Source organism: Podarcis melisellensis (assembly GCF_964234715.1).
Source record: "Podarcis melisellensis genome assembly, chromosome: 8".
NCBI classification, from domain to species: Eukaryota; Metazoa; Chordata; class Lepidosauria; order Squamata; family Lacertidae; genus Podarcis; species Podarcis melisellensis.
Window position 1 is genome coordinate 22,139,582 of NC_138540.1, and position 13,467 is coordinate 22,153,048.

Here is a 13,467-nt window from a genome sequence, read left to right on the forward strand (position 1 = left end):
CTGGAAAGCAAGCAATTAGTCCTAGATCTACTGTTGCTATAACAGAGCAGTTTTTATGGACCATCTAACAAAATTAAAACATACAGGTACCTTATGTGCCCAGGTCCTTAGGCATGCCTAAAGCAGCATTTGAACAGCAGAACCCCTAATTCCCTTGAGTTTCAAAAGCAGACTACAGTTTATGTGTGAGGGGAGGGCTGCCGTTCAAGCATTACATATTCAGAGCCCCTTATATGTTTACGGAAGTAGTTGTGCCGTTCCTGCTCTGTAGTGAATCAAAGCTAGAAAGGAAAGAATCACATACAGGTTTGGGGTATTGAAAGAATCACATCCTGGAATTTACTTGAATAAACTCTAGTTGTCTCTTATAAACTGAGAACAAGGAAGATTTATTCCCTGGTATTTAGTTACAGGAAAATCTTCAAAGCATCGTGGCAAGATTGCTCAGTTTTCAATGACCTTAATAGAGTGAAACTAGAAATTGGTGTCAGAGAAATGCTTGGTGATCCGATTCAATCTGTGTCCTCACTGACCATTGCTATTATGCATTCTGCTTGATGAGGGTAGACCTAGGATCGATTCACATAACGCTTTTAGCATGTCAGCATGCAACTTGATGGTGCTCATTTCTGGTAAGACTATTTCAACATATAATAAAAAGTAGATTATCAGTCCTTGAATTTGCCCTCCGAAATAAGAGGCTGCTAGTTCACTTAGTAAAATCCGATTTTCTTTTTGCTTATAGGTAGTCAGCATTTGAGCAGAAAACTGAAGGCTGAGGATGACAATGTTACAGAGACAGGGTTGGCATGCTTTTAAACATTGAGGGTCATGTTAATATATCCTGAGATAGAAGATTGCAGTGAATTTGTGTATAAACCAAGATCTTAATAGTCCGTATATTGTACTAAAATGCCCCAGACTTTCCATTCAGCCTTTGTTTAAATACCCTTTATGCATGGCACACCTTATGGAGTCTTAGGATAACAAATAAACTGGAGTTTGGATAGCCAGGGAAACAGAACTATGTCCTTGCAGTGCAGATGGTGTACTGTGAGTATAGTAGTAGTATAGTATAGTAGTAGTAATGCCTGGAAACCTGTGACCACTTAGCTCAGAAATAAATGAAATCTCTTTGGGGCTTCTTTACAGGTCCCAGTCTCTTCCAGCTATGGTAAATGAAATAGTACTAGCTGTTGAAAACAAACACATTTCTGCATATATTAATGATTACGAAAAGTGGCTTTTAAAAAGGCCCCTAGACCAAAGCCTAACGCTTCATAGTTTGGATATAGCCCTTCAATTCCCTCATTGAATAACTATTCAAATGGGTACTTTTATTAGGGCAGCAGGTACTTTTGTGTACATTGTTGTGTGAGGCTGTGATCTGAAAAGCGGCTTATAAATACTCTGAATAAATGAATAATAAAGACAGTTAGCTTAGTACTCATGGAGGTCTTGATTTGACAGGCACATTTATAAATTATGGATCTGTATAGACTCGGTTGACCTAGTTCTTCACTGGTATGTAGAATGCGCACGCTACTGCTGTGTTAGTGGTCAGGTTGAATCACACTTGAATTGTTTGAAAAGCCTAGTAGGATGCAGTTGGTGAGTGACTTCTTAGGATTTGTGTTGAGAAGGCAGATATTATCTGTATTCTATAGGTATGGAACCTTACTGGAAACATGGTGTTGAGAGAGCTGCCTGTATTACTAAGCATTAAAGATGGTTACCAACCAATAAATGGTATTGGCTAGGATTAATTATTAACTGTTCAAACAACTGGGCCTGTACTGCACACTTGGACTATGCTCAAGTGTGAGCAATGCTTGTATATAAATTATCTGGTTTCAGTCAACGTCATTAGCAGCATTTTAAGTGTCATTATACAGTCAACTGTAACATAAAGTTTTATATGAGCGATGATATAGTATGAATCTGCTATATTTATATTGATAAATTTCTCAATGTAAATAAAGTTGAAACTTTAAAAATCTTTTATAAACATTGGTTTAATTGATTTTAAAATTCTCACACATTCTTCTGTCTGGTGTTTATAGTGAGCCATATTTAAACTTCTATGCTGGAAAATTATTTTCAGGGATAAGTGAGAAATTTTAATTCTTTGTTCACTCAAAATATGCTGCCACTTAAATTAGCAATCTGTTTGTGCAGACTAATTTTCTATAATTGTACAAAAATATGGACTTTCTGGAATGAGTTGAATAGAGAGCAGTTGGACAAATTGTCCCTCCCCTCTGCCTTATGACTCCACATATTTTATATTAGGTTATTAAAAAATAGGTGTTTTATCATGATTTGTGAGCAGAACCCTGATTTCTGGCCTTATTTTTTGAGTGCCTGTTTACATTTTTTGTTGCCACAAACTTTGGTATACATGAAAGCAGTAGTTGTTTCCTTAAATGCTTTTAACTTACTCTGATTTTTAGAGTAAACTTTAGTGATGGCTTTTTGCTTTGGGTCCATTTGAAAATAAGATGTGATAACTATATTTTCCTTTTAGCAAAGCTTTGTATACTATTAATTCAGCAGAGCTATTTTGCATCTGTTTCAAGCAGCCGTTCTAAATTGTGTTCCTGAAACATATTGAACTAAATTTTGTTCAGAAGCTTAAATAAATATTTCAGGCTTATTTTATTTAATAATGTAATCAGACTTTCCTCCTACTCTTATGAGAATCCCATCTGCAAACTACAACAGTCTGATATAACATAGGATTTCACCATTGTTCAGTCTCTGAACTCATAGTGACCCTGTTTGTGTTCCCACCCCTTCACTTCCTTGTCTGACTTATCACATGTGTGTAAATGCTATCTTTATTCCTTAATCAAAGGTCCTGGGTGTGACAACAGCAATTTCCTTAATCAGGACTGATACATATGCAGATCAAGTTGGAATTCTGATCTGTGGAGTAAGGTTGTAGAGTACTGGAGCTCCTTAATGCAGGTTCATGTGTGCTAATTGATTCATGGATGTAAAATGAAATGATCTCTCTTGGATGTCAAATGTTACCCACTTGCCTTTGGGCCTTGGATGCATTTATCCGGGCTAAGTATTTAGGAAATAGTTAAAACCACATTATGAAAGGTGGTTGAGGCACTCTGTAGGAAAAAGCAAGTGAAGCCTTATCTACTACTTTATTGCCAAGAAACTGGCTCTGGGCTCTGTGGTGTTGGAGGAGTAACTGTGCAGCTTGATGTGGCTGCAGTATCATTTATTAAAAAACAAACTGTGGCTGGCAACTTTGAGTTTTGAATTGGCTTTCGGCTTCTGATTCCTTGCCTATGGAGAACCATAACAATACCTCTGTTGTAGCTGCTTGCTGTGGCCTCATGAATGTATATTTATTAGCAAAGTCTCTGTCCATAATATTACAGGAATATTTGTTCTTTCTGTCATCGGCTCCTTGACATCCATGCCATGTTTTAGTTTGTGCCTCAGCTGCTAGCTACAGCCTCCCAAGGGAGCCAGTACCACCCGTGCCTGGATACATGAGGCAGAGATGTGAAAGAGAGAGAACAGGATAACCAGGCTTCCATTAAATATTTGTTCTTAATGTTCAGGCTGATTCTGCCTCTCGCCCTTTCTGGGTGTCTAGTCCTATTCACACAGCAGCATCAGTGAAATAAGGGCAAGGGGAAATCTCATTGCATGCCTACTGCATTGTAAAGCATAAAGAATTACATGCTGAGGAAGCAAAAGAATAAAACCCAGTGAGTAATGCATTTCTTTTCTGTAGATTTTATGTGCCTTTACTGTGATTGTTGTGAACCGAAGCCATTGATGCAGTATGTCTGTGCATGTGGTGCAATAGATAATAGAAGTCAGCATTTTGCTTATCTAGCTGCCTTAGCCTACAGTCCTCCTCTGCAACCACAATTGCTACAAACACAGATTTTGCCGCTGCCTCTTGCGTGCACTGGGATGTGGCTGAAAGAGCTCTGAGACATAGTGGGGGGTGGGGGGGATTTGCCCTGAAAAGACGTGTTCTTGCCAGGTGACGGATTTTTTTGGGGGGGGGGCACAGAGACCAGACAGAGGAGTATGCAGAGTGAGTGATGCTGCTGCTGCTAAGAGAGATTAATGAAGGAAATGTATCCCAAAAAACCTGACGGTATGTGAGTTGGGGCCTGTTTATTTGAGAGTATTGTTTTCTTTATTTCGCAGATTTGTTTAGTGTTTGGTTTAATTGGTTACATTTGAAAAAGAGCTTAAAATGTATTAGTGTATTCTGTCGTCATGCTGAGGAGAAGTCGAATGGTACTGCATTGCTACATCAGACTAAATCAATATGTTTAATGGTCAAATTGTATTTTGTGCAGTAGCTGATGTTAACGTATGCTAGAGCTTTATTTGATATTTTTCAACAGAGGACTGGAAGGGAAGAATCATTTTACTCTTGTTTACTGTATAGCAGCCCCCCCCCCAATGTCCTTTTCAAGTCATTGAGCCACAGAATCTGATCAAGGAATCTAATCATATTTATTCACAGGAGTCTTCAGCCATAAAAAGACTATCTTCTTTTGCCAGGTATATATTTTATATTTGGTACTGGTATTTGTCTATTGGAGCCGATTGTTGTTCCTTATGATCCATTTGCCGTATATTGTTGTTGAAAATTAAATTCTAGGTCTTAAATGGTTTTCTGGTGTTTAATCAGCATGTTCCCTTGGGAATTTTTGTTCTATCTGTGCAACATATTATAAGGACGTAGTACATGCTGTCACGGCCACCCAGGACTGGTCCCAGCTCACAAGAGACCTCACTCCGTTGCAGCTTATTTACAGGAAAAGTTTATTGAAGATTTCTGCTTCTGATACAGTTCAGCATTGTGGCCGTACGTCTGCCACGTTAGACCGCTGAAGTCCCCTCTGACTCCTCCCCTCTTCCGCACCAACTTAATAGCCTGGCTCTAGACCACCTCTTCCTCTCCTTTCTTTTCCGCAGGGTCTTCCTGCCCCCCTGGGTTCCCTCTCTCCGTGACTCGCCTGAGGCTGAATCCTCTGCCGCCTCTTCCCCCCTCTTTCTGGCTTTAGGGCCGGGCTCCTCCCCTGAGCTCTCTCCACTTCCGCGCGCCTCTACGTTTGAACTTGGCGCGCGTACGTTGCTGCTGACCTTTCTTTCGACCGCTACACCACCCCCTGCTCTGCTCTCCACCCTTTCCGGCTGAACACCCTGCTCCAACCCCCTCTCTCTGTTCTCTCCTAATCCTGCTCCCTCCGAGAGACTGACGACTCCACCCCCTTTACTCCGTTCCGGCTGAGACGTCTCTTGCTTCCTCTGTCTTCCACTGGGCTCCTCTCCGTTTCTCCCTTCTCCTCCCCTTTGCTTGATTAAGGTAACCCCCTTTTGAGAATCCTCTGACTCGCTGCTCAGACTCGTGGATTCCCTCAGAATTCCATCATCTTCTTCCTCATCCTTCTGCCCCTCCTCCCACTCGCTCTCCGTCTCCTCTGTCATCTCCTCCTCTCTCCCAGAAACCCTGACATCCATCCCCCCCTCGAAGCCCCCCCTTCCCCCCTCCCGCTCGCCGGGGACCGGTTGTGGAAACTGCGGCTCTTCGGGGGTAGGCTCAGGATACAGGTCGTCTACGTCAATGTTCTCTGCTGGCAGTTCTGTGTAAGTGTATTCGAAGTCGGGTTCTTCCCCCAAATGCTTCTCAGTCTCTGCTTCCATCGCTACTTCCTCCGGTGCTGCCCGCCAAGGACCTATCAGCCACCTCTTGCGCCATTCCTCCTCTGGCTGCTCCTCCCACCAATAAGGGGTTTCCGTGTCCACCCCCGAGCACGATCCCCTGGGCGGGCTTGATTCTGGTGTTCTTTCCTCGGGGGAAGAGAAACCCCTGAACGTGCTATCTGACAATGTGGGTGTGAAAAGCCAGTCATCAAAGTACTCAGCTGGCATGGGTCTATGTGGGAAAAGTGCATGGAACTCTTCTTTCAAAAGGGGTTCGTCTAACTCGTAGCCTGGCACCCAACTATTAGCAGCGGCTGGTGTGCCCTCCCTGGCGAGAAAATATTCAACTCCCTCCTCCCCCCATCTCGAGTCCAGTATCTCTGTGACCTCGTTAAGAGGTCCTGGTCTTGGCGATTCCCCCCTCTCAGGCGCCCTCCTACGTGGCTCTGGGGGTGCTCCTGACTCTTGAAACCTGTGTGGGGTTTTGTAGGGAGTGAGCACCGACCTATGAAAGACCGGGTGCACCCTGGAACCTTCCGGAAGGGCTAGACGAAAAGCCACCGGATTGATCTTAGCCTCAACTTGATATGGCCCTAGCTGCCTGTGTCCTAACTTCTTCTTGGCCAATGACCTGGCCGGCATCGCGTGGGCTGCTAACCACACCCAGTCCCCAACCTGGATGTCCTCTCCCGCCCTCCTGTGCTTATCGGCCTGCACCTTATACGCCTGTTTTGCCAGCTCCAAATGTCTCCGCAGCTCCTCGTGCACCTCTTGCAACTCCGCTGCAAACTGGTCGGCATCTTGAGGCCCCCCCCCTCCTGGTGCCGCAAATCTCGGGAAGGTTCTGGGATGACGGCCATTGTTCGCGAAGAAAGGCGTCACCCCGGTGGAAGCGTGTTTCGTGTTGTTGTAGGCGAATTCAGCCATCGGCAGATAGTCCACCCACGCCGCAGGTCGCTGGTTGGCGTAGCACCGCAGGTACTGCTGCATGATCGCGTTGACCCTCTCCGCTTGACCGTTGGTTTGTGGATGCCTCGCCGATGTCAGGTTGATTTTGACGTGCAAGATGCCCAGAAGCTTTCGCCAGAAAGTGGAAACAAACTGGCGCCCCCTGTCGGACAAGACGGACTGCGGAAGTCCATGCACTCTGAAGACGTGATCGATGAAGAGCTTTGCGGTCTGTTCTGCCGTCGCCACCTTGGCACAAGGGATGAAGTGCGCCATCTTGGTGAACAAGTCCACCACCACTAACACCGCCGTCTTACCTCTGGAGCTGGGCAGGTCTGTAACAAAGTCCAACGCTACCCTCTCCCATGGTTGCTGCGGTGTCTCCAGCGGTTCTAGCAATCCCGCCTGCTTCTGGTGCACTGGTTTGGACCTCTGGCAGATATCACACCTGGCGACGTAGTCCGCCACCTCTCCTCTCATCTGGGGCCACCAAAAGTCTCTAGCCACCAACTCCATCGTCTTCTCTTTGCCGAAATGGCCTGCACTAGGGGCGTCATGCAACTGTTGCAGAACCTTGGCTCGAAGATCGTCGGTGGGCACGTAAAGGGCACCCTTACGAGTCAAAAGTCCATCTTGTAATTGAAACTCATCGTTGTGTCGCGACCCTCCGCGTAGCTCCTCCATCTTAGACTGTGCAAACTGATCCCTTTGCAACGCGCGTCGCACCGCGTCCAGGTCGACTGCGATGGTAGCGCACGTCCACGCCTGCGGTGCGAAAATGTGCTTTGCTGCGATTGGAGCTGCTTCCTCCAAGTATTGCGGCTTTCGGGACAGCGCGTCTGCAATAACATTGGAGTCTCCTGGGATGTATTCTATTTTGAAGTCGAAGTCCGCAAAGAACTCCGCCCAGCGCATGTGTCGCTGGGTCTGCAACTTAGCCGTCCGCCAATACTCTAAGTTCTTGTGATCCGTGCGGACCTGCACCGTGTGCTTGGCTCCTATTAAGAAGTGTCGCCACGCTTTGAAAGCTGCATGAATGGCCAACAACTCCCTGTCCCATATGGTATAATTGCGCTCCGCCTTGCTGAGCTTCCGGGAGTAGAACGCACCCGGTCGCCAGTTGCCTTGTGAATCCTCTTGCAAAAGAACGGCCCCAACCGCTCTATCTGACGCATCGGTCTCTACCCGCATGGGTCTGCCGGGATTCACGTGGAGCAGCTGCTCTTCGGAGGCGAAAAGACCTTTAAGCGTCCGGAAGGACCGCTCCGCTTGTTCGGTCCAGACGAACTTCTTCTTCTTGGAACTGAGGGTGTCAGTGATCGCCGCCGTCGCGTTCGCAAAACCTTTAATAAACTTGCGGTAAAAATTGGCAAAGCCGATGAACCTCTGGACCTCTTTCCGATTTCGAGGGCTTTTCCAGTCCAACAGCGCTTGAACCTTAGCCCTGTCCATGGCCAGTCCCTCGTCGGACAACTTGTAGCCAAGGAAATCAACCTCTCTGACATCAAACTGGCACTTCTCCAACTTGGCGTACAGCCTGTGTTCCTTCAGCCTCTGCAGGACCTCCCTCACGTCCTTATCGTGATCCTCCGGCGATTCCGAGAAAATCAGGATATCGTCGAGAAAGCAGACACACTTTTTGTAGAGGAGACCTGCTAGCACGTGGTGCATAAATGCTTGAAAAACGTGGCTGCCATTTTGGAGGCCGAAAGGCATGACTCTGTATTCGTATGTGCCCAGAGGGGTGAACATGGCGGTCTTCCACTCATCTCCTTTCCGGATGCGGATGAGATTGTAAGCTCCACGTAGGTCCAGCTTGGTGAAAATCTTGCCCCTCCTGACGGTCGCTAAAAGGTCGTCAATCTTGGGCATGGGGAAAGCTTTGGGCTTAGTCAAGCTGTTGATGAACCTGTAATCCACTATAAGCCTTTTTTGGGGCGTGTCCTTCTTCTTCACAAAGAACACAGGGCTGCCACCCGCTGCTTTAGATTCCTGGATGAAACCTCGCTTGAGGTTATGGTCTATGAACTCCCGAAGCTCTTGCATTTCGTCCTCCGACATGGAGTACAGCTTGGCAGCAGGCAATTGCGCCCCTGGCACTAAATCAATCGCGCAGTCGTAAGGTCTATGAGGCGGCAACTTGTCAGCTTCCTTCTCACAGAAAACCTCCAAGAATTCCTGGTACTTGTGAGGCACTGTTTGCACCATACCCAGATGCAATGGCTGCTCAGCTTCTCCTCCCTGATCGGTCTGAAAGCAATGCTGAGCACAATACGATGAACAAAAGTTGATCTGCCTCTGGTACCACGCAACCGCGGGACTGTGCCTCTCCAGCCAACTCATGCCTAACACGATGGGTGTGTCCGATAAGTGGGTGACATTGAAACTAATAAGCTCTCGATGGTTGCCAATCTGCATCATCATGGGAGGGGTTTGCTGCACCACTTGCCCCCCCAGCAACTTCCTGCCGTCCACCGTGACCACGTTCAGAGGCGTCGTTGCAGGCAGGAGCGCCATGTTGTGCTGCTTAACGAACTGCAGTCCCATGAAGTCGGCGTTGCTTCCCGAATCGATCGTTATTGGAACCTCGAGGAGTCTCCCATCAGGCAACTGGAGTGTTGCTGTGAGCAGAACTGCCGGTTTGGGAGGCAAAGGGTCCACGCTCTGCAGTGATGCTGGGGGCTTGTCTACAGATCCGCCTGGCTGAGCCCCAGTAGCTCTGCTTCCAGCCAGGCACTGTCGTTTCCCTGAAGCTGCTCCCCTGGTTGCACCTCTGCTGTTACAGTTGCCAGCGCTGCAGTGTGCTTCTGGAGCCTCTGGGGGCACTCTTTCGCCATATGGTGCGCACTGTCACAGATGTAACACTTCCTGGTTCCTCTAGGAGGCTTCGCTTTGGCTGCACCAGGGACAGGGCTCTGGGATGGCTTCTGAGCCCTAGCACCACCAATCTCCATTGGCTCCTCGCTGTCCTTCCCCATTGGCGAGGGGTGCGCACGGCTGAAGTCCCTGTGCACAAAAGGGAGAGTCCTTGCTTGCGCACGCGCTTGGGGCCCGTCCTCCTCGTGCCACGGACGCCCCTCATGTCGAATTCCAAGAGCTAAAGCCCGTTGCACCACGTCTTCTAGGGTCTGGGGTCTGTCCCCCCTAGCGATCTCATCCTTGATGGGGGGGCTCAATCCCTCCCAAAAAAGATCTCTGACCGGTTTACTGTCCTTTGGCCAATCTAAAGCGGTGAGCAATGCAAAAAATTTAGAGTGGTATTGGCGCACAGTCGCTTTCCCCTGCCTCAGGCCGTGCATTTGACGGCGCGCAATGTCCACATCCACAGAGGATTGAAAACAAGAATCCATCGCTTTGATGAACGCAGTTGAATCGCGACGGGCCGGTCCATCTTCGCGCCACAAATTGCGTAGCCAAGCCCTGGCCTCCCCATGCAGGTGCGAAACAATGAACCCCACTCTCTCCTCCTCATCTTTAAAATCGTGACGGAGTAAGTGCAGTGCATATACAACGTCCGCTCTGAAATTGGGATAGTCTTGCAAGTTGCCATTAAAATGCGGAACTAAGGCACCCCCCCTCCGTCCAAGCGCAATGCCCTCCGCTCTGGATCCTGGGGCCCCCGCCTTGTCCGCGCGCTCCCACCTTGCCTGCAAATCCTGGCACGTCTTCTCCAAGTCGTCATTCTTCTTCTGCGAAGCAATGACTGCCGATGTGAGAGCGGTAACCTGATTCCGCAATGCAACCAGCTGCTCCTCAGCGCTCATGGCTGCTCCCGTTCGTGAGCTTCGCAAAAAAAAATTTTTGCTTTCGGAGAGGGGACTTACTGTCACGGCCACCCAGGACTGGTCCCAGCTCACAAGAGACCTCACTCCGTTGCAGCTTATTTACAGGAAAAGTTTATTGAAGATTTCTGCTTCTGATACAGTTCAGCATTGTGGCCGTACGTCTGCCACGTTAGACCGCTGAAGTCCCCTCTGACTCCTCCCCTCTTCCGCACCAACTTAATAGCCTGGCTCTAGACCACCTCTTCCTCTCCTTTCTTTTCCGCAGGGTCTTCCTGCCCCCCTGGGTTCCCTCTCTCCGTGACTCGCCTGAGGCTGAATCCTCTGCCGCCTCTTCCCCCCTCTTTCTGGCTTTAGGGCCGGGCTCCTCCCCTGAGCTCTCTCCACTTCCGCGCGCCTCTACGTTTGAACTTGGCGCGCGTACGTTGCTGCTGACCTTTCTTTCGACCGCTACACCACCCCCTGCTCTGCTCTCCACCCTTTCCGGCTGAACACCCTGCTCCAACCCCCTCTCTCTGTTCTCTCCTAATCCTGCTCCCTCCGAGAGACTGACGACTCCACCCCCTTTACTCCGTTCCGGCTGAGACGTCTCTTGCTTCCTCTGTCTTCCACTGGGCTCCTCTCCGTTTCTCCCTTCTCCTCCCCTTTGCTTGATTAAGGTAACCCCCTTTTGAGAATCCTCTGACTCGCTGCTCAGACTCGTGGATTCCCTCAGAATTCCATCATCTTCTTCCTCATCCTTCTGCCCCTCCTCCCACTCGCTCTCCGTCTCCTCTGTCATCTCCTCCTCTCTCCCAGAAACCCTGACACATGCTATCTTAAATGGAAGGAAATAACGGCTTGTGGCCTGTAAATATTGTGCAACTCATACGGGCAGGTTTTCCCTTTATTTGTTGCTGTATTAGCAGCAATGATTAGGTTATTCAGAGCACGTGAACAAGACCCATCCCCCAGTGAAGAAAAGAGTGACTGCGACTATAGAGGCAGCTCTGAAGACATAGCTTTGCTTGCAGAGAGCATTTCTTTTGTACTGCAACTACAGTACTAAGAAATGAGGCTTATTGGCTAGACAGATTGTGTGTGTGGGAGTAGTACAACCGTTTTTGTAAAAAGTAAACAGTTACGTAGGTATTAGCTGTACCACTATTTATCAGCAGTGCTGAAATCCCTGATCTGCCCCTTTTAGTGTGCTTGTGCTGTGTGTCTCCATCCCAACCCCCAAAGTTCATACATGTTTTTTATCTCTGAAAAATAAATGGGGAATGGCTGTCATATGTCAGATTTGTTTGTTTGAAACAAGTTACATGACTTCTTCCTCTTTAATTGCAGCAATACTTTTCTCTCTTTTTTCCGTTAAATCTGAAATGACCATAGCATAATAGCTGGGATTCAAAGAATCACACAACTATTCTTTATGGTGCTCATTGTGGCATTTGGCTTCTGTTTCTCAAGTGGCAGCCCTTCCTGTCACGTGGCAATCTACTTTTAAAATCTGAGGGCTTTCAAAAGCAGAGTATTAGCTTACATATGGACCTGCTGCTTTGGTCATACCTGTGTTTGCCCTTGACTGCATCTGAAGTACCTCTTTAGACATTGGTCTGTGTATGGAAAACTCTTTAAAGGGGTACTATTGGTTTGACTTTAGAAAGCATATTTTTACATTTCTAGTGTCATAGGATTATATCAAACTACTATAAGTTTTACTCACAGTAGACTCATTGAAACTAATAGAACTTAGTCAAATCCATTAATTTCAGTGGACTAGGATTATCATTGGCTGCAACCCAGTACTGTCATACACTTTAAAATGTATTGGTTTGCATATAGTGGAAGTTTAATTTTAGGATGTCTAGTGCATGGCTTTTGTTTGTAAGTTATACTACATAAAATTAAATGGCAAAGATGGCTTATTTTCTTACACACATCTCAGCTCTGCCTTGTAATAAATTGCTCTGTCTTCTAGGGCCAGTGTCAAGGTAATTTTATTCAGTCCTTTACTATCATCCCTTAGTTAGTAATAGTTAGTTTCAAAACCTGGTTAGAGAGAATCCTTGTTAGAGCTAGTCTTGGTTCATGGTTAATATTGGAGTTGACCTAATCCTTAAATAATAGTTAAGGCCACGGGGAGAGGCAGCTTGTATATGAGGTATGTGTGCATTGGGTAAGCTATAGTCATAGTTAAGAGATTGTGAGTGTTATATCTTCACTAGCACCTTGTGCTATCACCTAGGCTTCATAATGCAATGTTCTTCTTAAACCTGTACAGCTATCTCAAGCTCAAGCCTTGATTTTTAATATATGAACTTTTGACAGACCTGTTAATAAATTGCTTGACTGCTTGTTGGCTGAGATGTGCAATTGTGCTGAACTTGTTAAATAATCATTTTTCTTTCAGGGGTAATAGAGTCATGAGCAGTGTGCTCTGGTAATGAGAATCTCAAGGATATCTATCATAGTTCTTAAAAGGTGAAAGGTCATACCTAACTGCCCACAACTCTTAATTCAGCAATCACAGCTTTGTAATTTCATAGAAAGTTCAGAAGAGGCCGAATCTACAAATCAGTGACTGTATTTGCTTTTGATGCCAAACCCAAGGTTGTGATCCTGTGGTTGCTGGATTACAATGTCCATCATCCCTGACTATTGGTCATGCTGGCTGGGGCAGTAATCTCAAGGTCACAGGTTCCCCACCCCTGCACCAAACTGTGGTTTACTGTGATGTGCATGAGCCACAGTAATCATCAGACTCACATGCTCTCCCCTTCTGAATAACCAAGAGAAGTCTGGAAGCTTTTGCTTTCTGGTTGCTATGCCATTCAGAAGTAGAATTCTGGTTTACCTGTGATTAGTTTCAACCAACTAGCTTTGCATTTAAAAGTTGGTTTATTTAATATTAAAAATAGTATTAACCACAGTTTCTTGCTCTAGTGACCCAGCAAGCAGCAGCTAAAGAGTGAAACTGAAAACTTCCCAACTTCCAGCTAGACAAATCTGAAGCTTTCTTCAACCCTTTCCTGTTTTGCATGTTGCACTAAAC

General features: G+C 46.7%; 1 protein-coding gene across 6 annotated transcripts in view; it reads left to right on the forward strand.

Moving 5' to 3' along the window:
* PRKCZ (protein kinase C zeta) overlaps positions 1-13,467 on the forward strand; it is a 106,645-nt gene that overhangs the window by 25,752 nt on the left and 67,426 nt on the right. The window contains exon 1 of one of the 6 annotated variants that reach the window (XM_081923645.1): positions 3,999-4,138. The exons of the other annotated variants lie outside the window; for them this stretch is intronic. Within the exon in view, the coding sequence (XP_081779771.1) occupies positions 4,108-4,138 (31 nt within the window). The 5' untranslated portion in view covers positions 3,999-4,107. Of the gene's footprint in view, positions 1-3,998; positions 4,139-13,467 lie in introns of those variants that run through there. 6 annotated transcript variants of the gene reach the window in all.